The sequence below is a fragment of the Podarcis raffonei genome, chromosome 8 (genome assembly GCF_027172205.1).
Source record: "Podarcis raffonei isolate rPodRaf1 chromosome 8, rPodRaf1.pri, whole genome shotgun sequence".
NCBI lineage: Eukaryota > Metazoa > Chordata > Lepidosauria > Squamata > Lacertidae > Podarcis > Podarcis raffonei.
The window spans coordinates 13,521,500-13,526,127 of record NC_070609.1 but is presented as its reverse complement, the minus strand read 5'-3'; the positions used below and the strand labels follow the sequence as shown (position 1 = coordinate 13,526,127).

Sequence of the window (4,628 nt, the reverse complement as noted above, 5' to 3'; positions counted from 1 at the left end):
GGACTAAGTGGGCAGGCAAACAGTTCAAAATTAAGCCTGCACCACTATAGTGAGATGAATTTCTAGATTATGAATTTGAATTTATAGAGAAAAATCAGCAAAGATGAATATTATGCAAACCTGGGATCTCTTCTTTGGAGATACATTTCCGCTGTCTTGTGATGCACAACTGACCAGTCTAATGCTTAGACTGCCTATGACTGGATGACGGATCTTCCAATAAATATCTGTTTTAGGACAGAGGCATTTGTGTGTGAGAGAGTTTTTGTGCTATCATGTAAATTTAGCAGTAGAAGGAAGTAGGGTTGAATAAAACACAAAGCCAATTCTCATATTTCCCGTCAAATACCCTTTCTCATCATTCCACACATTCTACATATATAAAACATACAGATAAAGAATACAGATGTGTCAGAAGAGTTTATTTTGATCATGAATTTCATAAATAGTGAAAAAGAAAACCCAGTAGGCCTCTGCCCCTCCTCTCACCATAAGCTATTATTATATTCTGCTGGTACCATGAACAATGGAATTGACAAGGAGGAGAGCTTTCCTCTCTCCTATCTACCCTTCAAGAACGATCTGCTCCGAGGCTTTCTTAGCATCAGAGCATTTGGTTACAATCCGCTCTAAGTGAAGATAGCCATATGTAAATCTTTTTCCATTAAGGGCACACATGTCTTCAGTTGCGCAGCCTTTGAGTGTCAGTGGCGGAAGGAAACCATATACATCTGGGAAATAAAAAGTATAAGGTTTGCATGAGTTCTTTATTAGCTCCTAGGGAAGACCATGTTTATAAAAGCTTAGTGTTTATAAAAGCTTAGAACCAACACATGGTAGGATTAATCCATCAGCCAGTCACCACTAGTGCATGCCTTAGGAAACTTAACCAGTGAACCAATGAAGCCCAGCAGGTGGCCAAATGTGTCACTTTTACCAAGGCTATACCCACTTGCCTTTCTCCCAGCCTCCTTTCTTTTCAACTTTTGGCCAAGGTGTGTGGTAAGACACAGTCCTCCTGGACCAGCACCCAATGGTTCATACTGCTGTGCGGAGGAGCAGTTATGTGCCGGCTGGTTCTTCACCTTCCCTTGTATCCCTCTGCCCTGATGCCACTTGCACATTTGAGGAAAAGGAGCCTGCTGTACTTGTTTATGCTCCCCACACAATGCAAAACCCTGCCCCTGAGTGAGTCTGTCTCTAGTTCTTAAGTAATTTTAACAGTGGTAGATTGGAATCCAAAAGAGAATAGAAACTTGTCAGCTGGAAATTCTCAGCTTGCACCAGCTTGTATCAGATGTAGAAATTACCAGAACATTCTACTTTATAGTCATTACCCATATAGTCATCTACCCATAGACTATAAATGATTTCTACACATTGAACCAATGCTTTCAAGGCAGAACAGTGCTATCTGGTCCTACACCCTCCCTTGTATCCCTATTTTTTGATGCCCCTTGTCCATTAGAGGACAAAAGTGTGCTGTGAGGAGCCTACTGTACCTTTGTAAACACCCCACACAATGCAAACCCCTGCCCATGAGTGAGCCTGTCCCCTCTAGCTCTTACACAATTGTAACAGGGGTAGATTGGAATACAAAACAGGACTAGAGCATCCTCCTTTTCCTCAGAGAAATAAATCAAAGCTACATACACATAACACATATAAAAAGCAAACAAAGATTAGACATTGCTTTTCTGGCAGTGATAAGGAGACAGAGGAGCAGATTTTATTAGCTGATTGGAAATATTACTCACATATAGCCCCGCTAGAATAGTCAATGCACTTGGTCTCATTGCCAAGGCAGCTGACAGTCCCCTGACCTTCACAGCTTTGGCCGAAGCAGGCTGGGCACCATAGACCATTGGGGGAAAGATCCTCACGAGGTGGAACTACCAAAGTAAAAGCCTACAGTCAGTATATTGATAAACATCATTTCCCCCCTTCTCATTACTGTTAACTTTATTTCATTTATTTCATGCTTTCTAGTAACTTCTGATCTTACCTGGAATTGCTATCTCCACGTTGTGCCCTACTTTGGCCATCAACTTTGCAGAAAAGGCACAACTGCTGAGTGTCTATAAATAATGATTTTGTTTTTCATCTTTTCTCAGGCATGCTCATTTTCATTCTATTTTCCACAGTTCTCACTTTGTATATGGGTATTCAAAGCTACAGTTTATGGGTATTCAAAGCTTTGTATATGGGTATTCAAAGCTTTGTATATGGGTATTTGAAGCTACAGTCAGCTGCATTCTCTTGGAGGTCATTTCTCTTACTATGGGTGCAAGCAAGTAGTCAGCAGACCCAGACCCCAAATTTTTTAGAGCTGTGTCAAGATTTTCCATATTATTTTCTCTTTCTCTGCCTCCAGCCCCAGCCCTTATGCATATAAAGTATGACTGATGAATAAAGAGGACTAAAGTATTCTGCGTCCTAAGAGGAGACCATCTACTTCATCCATTCCAGATTCATCACAGAACTGTTGAGCTGGAAGGGACCCTAAGGGTCATCTAGTCCAACCCCCTGTAATGCAGGATACCGAGCTAAAGCCTCCAGGACAGATGGCCATCCAATCTCTGCTTCAAAACCTCAAATAAGGTGATTCCACAATGTCCTGATTGAGAACATTCCACAGTAAAACAACTCTTACTGTGAGAAAGTTTTACCTGAAGTTTAGGTGGAATCTCCTTTCTTGTAACTTGAACAATTCAAAGATCAGTTGTAGATACTTATTAGACCCTTGCACCTAGTGTCTGAATGGACTGAAAAACAAAGATGCTATACTTTGCCTGTAACTGGGTGGAAGTTATATGACGGGTTAATAAGCCATTAACTTTCAGAGATGCAGAAACTCACCATAGAGAGGTTCCTTATTACACTTGTATGTTCCGCAGCAGAAGACCTTCATCTGGAGGTATTTACCATTGGCTGAAGTTAAACTGTAATCACCTGAGTGGCAACGTTGGGAATGACCACATCCCCGGTAAGTTACCACTTTATACTGTTGAACTGTGAAGAACAAAAGGAAACAAATCACAAGATCTGCAAGAATTCTGATTAATTCCCTCCAAATGTATTTATTTTTAATGATGGTTCCTATTAACTAAATTCTTTACTCTTCCATGAAAAACTACGTAATGCACAGTTCTTGAATCAATAGATGAACCTAATCACCCTGTGCTGAACCAGCAGCGTAATCAGGGTACCCCATTAGAAGGGTCTCGATGGAAGTCTCCATTCCCAGCGATGGCCTTAGCAAGTCAATCTGGGTAGATTGGCGCCTGGTGAGAGGCCATATTTCATGACATGACCCTGTGGTTTCACCCCTTCAGTAGGCAACTGGAATGGATTTATAACCAAAGCCAGAGCAAAAAGTCTACCTACACCAGTAATCAATAAATTTGTGGCCATTTTTAATCTAGATCATTTTGTGAGTGAGTTCATTCTATCACACCTCACACAGGGGAGGGTGACACTGCGACTGGTACCAAAACCATGTACAGCACATAGTGCTCTTTGGGGGAAAAGTTGGGGTTTAGATGCAAGTAATAATCAATACATGAAATTAATTTGCACATGAACAACATTTATTGGGGTGAACAAGAATAAGTGAAAAGTTCCAGCTCACCTATATTATTATCCAGAACACCAGAGACACAGATTGGATTAGAGCGACAGATCTCAGATTTTTTACCTTTACATGAAGTTGCATTACTATTACAGGAGGAACAAATCAGAGAAGTCGCTGCATAAAGGAGATAGAGGTTATTGCAGCAGATTTCCTGAGATGGTAACAAGCTTAATGGTCTTTTCAGTGTCATTAAAAGATGATTAAAAGAATCCAATTCTGCAGGTTGATTCTTACCTGGAGAAAGCAGGGCCAAGAGGAGGCAGGTGCTCAGAAGTGCTTTCTGCATTCTTGAAAGATTTGGTGACTCAGAGCAGAGATATACCAAGGCAGAGAACTGATGCAGGTAGAGTCTTACGTGGAGATATTTAAAGGCTATAGATTCATGATGTGGGCAACTCTTGGGAACAAATGGTTCAGTAAGGTCTGGGAGTGGGGGCTGTGTGTTTGCCAAGAAGACACAGAGGAACATATTGAAATTCTAAGCTCCATGCTGAAATTGGCTGATTTATTCATCTTCGATGGCACACATATTTTTGGTATGATAAGGTAAAAGCTCATAAAGGATTTGGGAACCACATATTTTGAAAGTCATTGTATGAGGTGTGAGATAGATATAAGCATTTATTAGAATGTAAAACACCATGGTGACTATCGCCTCTTTAGGCAATGAGTGTGAAAAAGATAAATATGAGTAAAAATTGGGCCACCTATGAACAATTAGTGAAGGAGATGGATAACCAATGGAAATCAAAACCTTATGAGGAGGTCAAAGGTTTTGTGAATGACTGGTTCCATTATCTTCAAATTAATGAAATGTTTAAAGATGATAAAAAGAAAAATGGATTTGGATATATGAAATCGAGATTTGAATTAGAATTATTAAATAATAAAGTTAAAATATTATCTAAAATGTATAAATTATTATTGGAATGGCATTTGAAAGATGAAAAAGTTAAATCAGTTATGATACATTGGTCATAATATACAATTAGAG

The 4,628-nt window shown here is 39.8% G+C and overlaps 1 protein-coding gene across 1 annotated transcript; it reads right to left on the bottom strand.

Moving 5' to 3' along the window:
- Positions 1–242: 242 nt before the first annotated feature.
- Positions 243–4,427, bottom strand: LOC128420377 (phospholipase A2 inhibitor and Ly6/PLAUR domain-containing protein-like). Its single transcript, XM_053401978.1, has 4 exons — positions 3,632–4,427; positions 2,860–3,012; positions 1,758–1,892; positions 243–731 (listed from the first exon to the last, which is right to left on the bottom strand). Exons 1-4 carry the CDS (start codon positions 4,101–4,103, stop codon positions 565–567), a joined length of 927 nt encoding a protein of 308 aa, XP_053257953.1. The 5' UTR covers positions 4,104–4,427; the 3' UTR covers positions 243–564.
- Between the last annotated feature and the right edge of the window lie 201 nt (positions 4,428–4,628).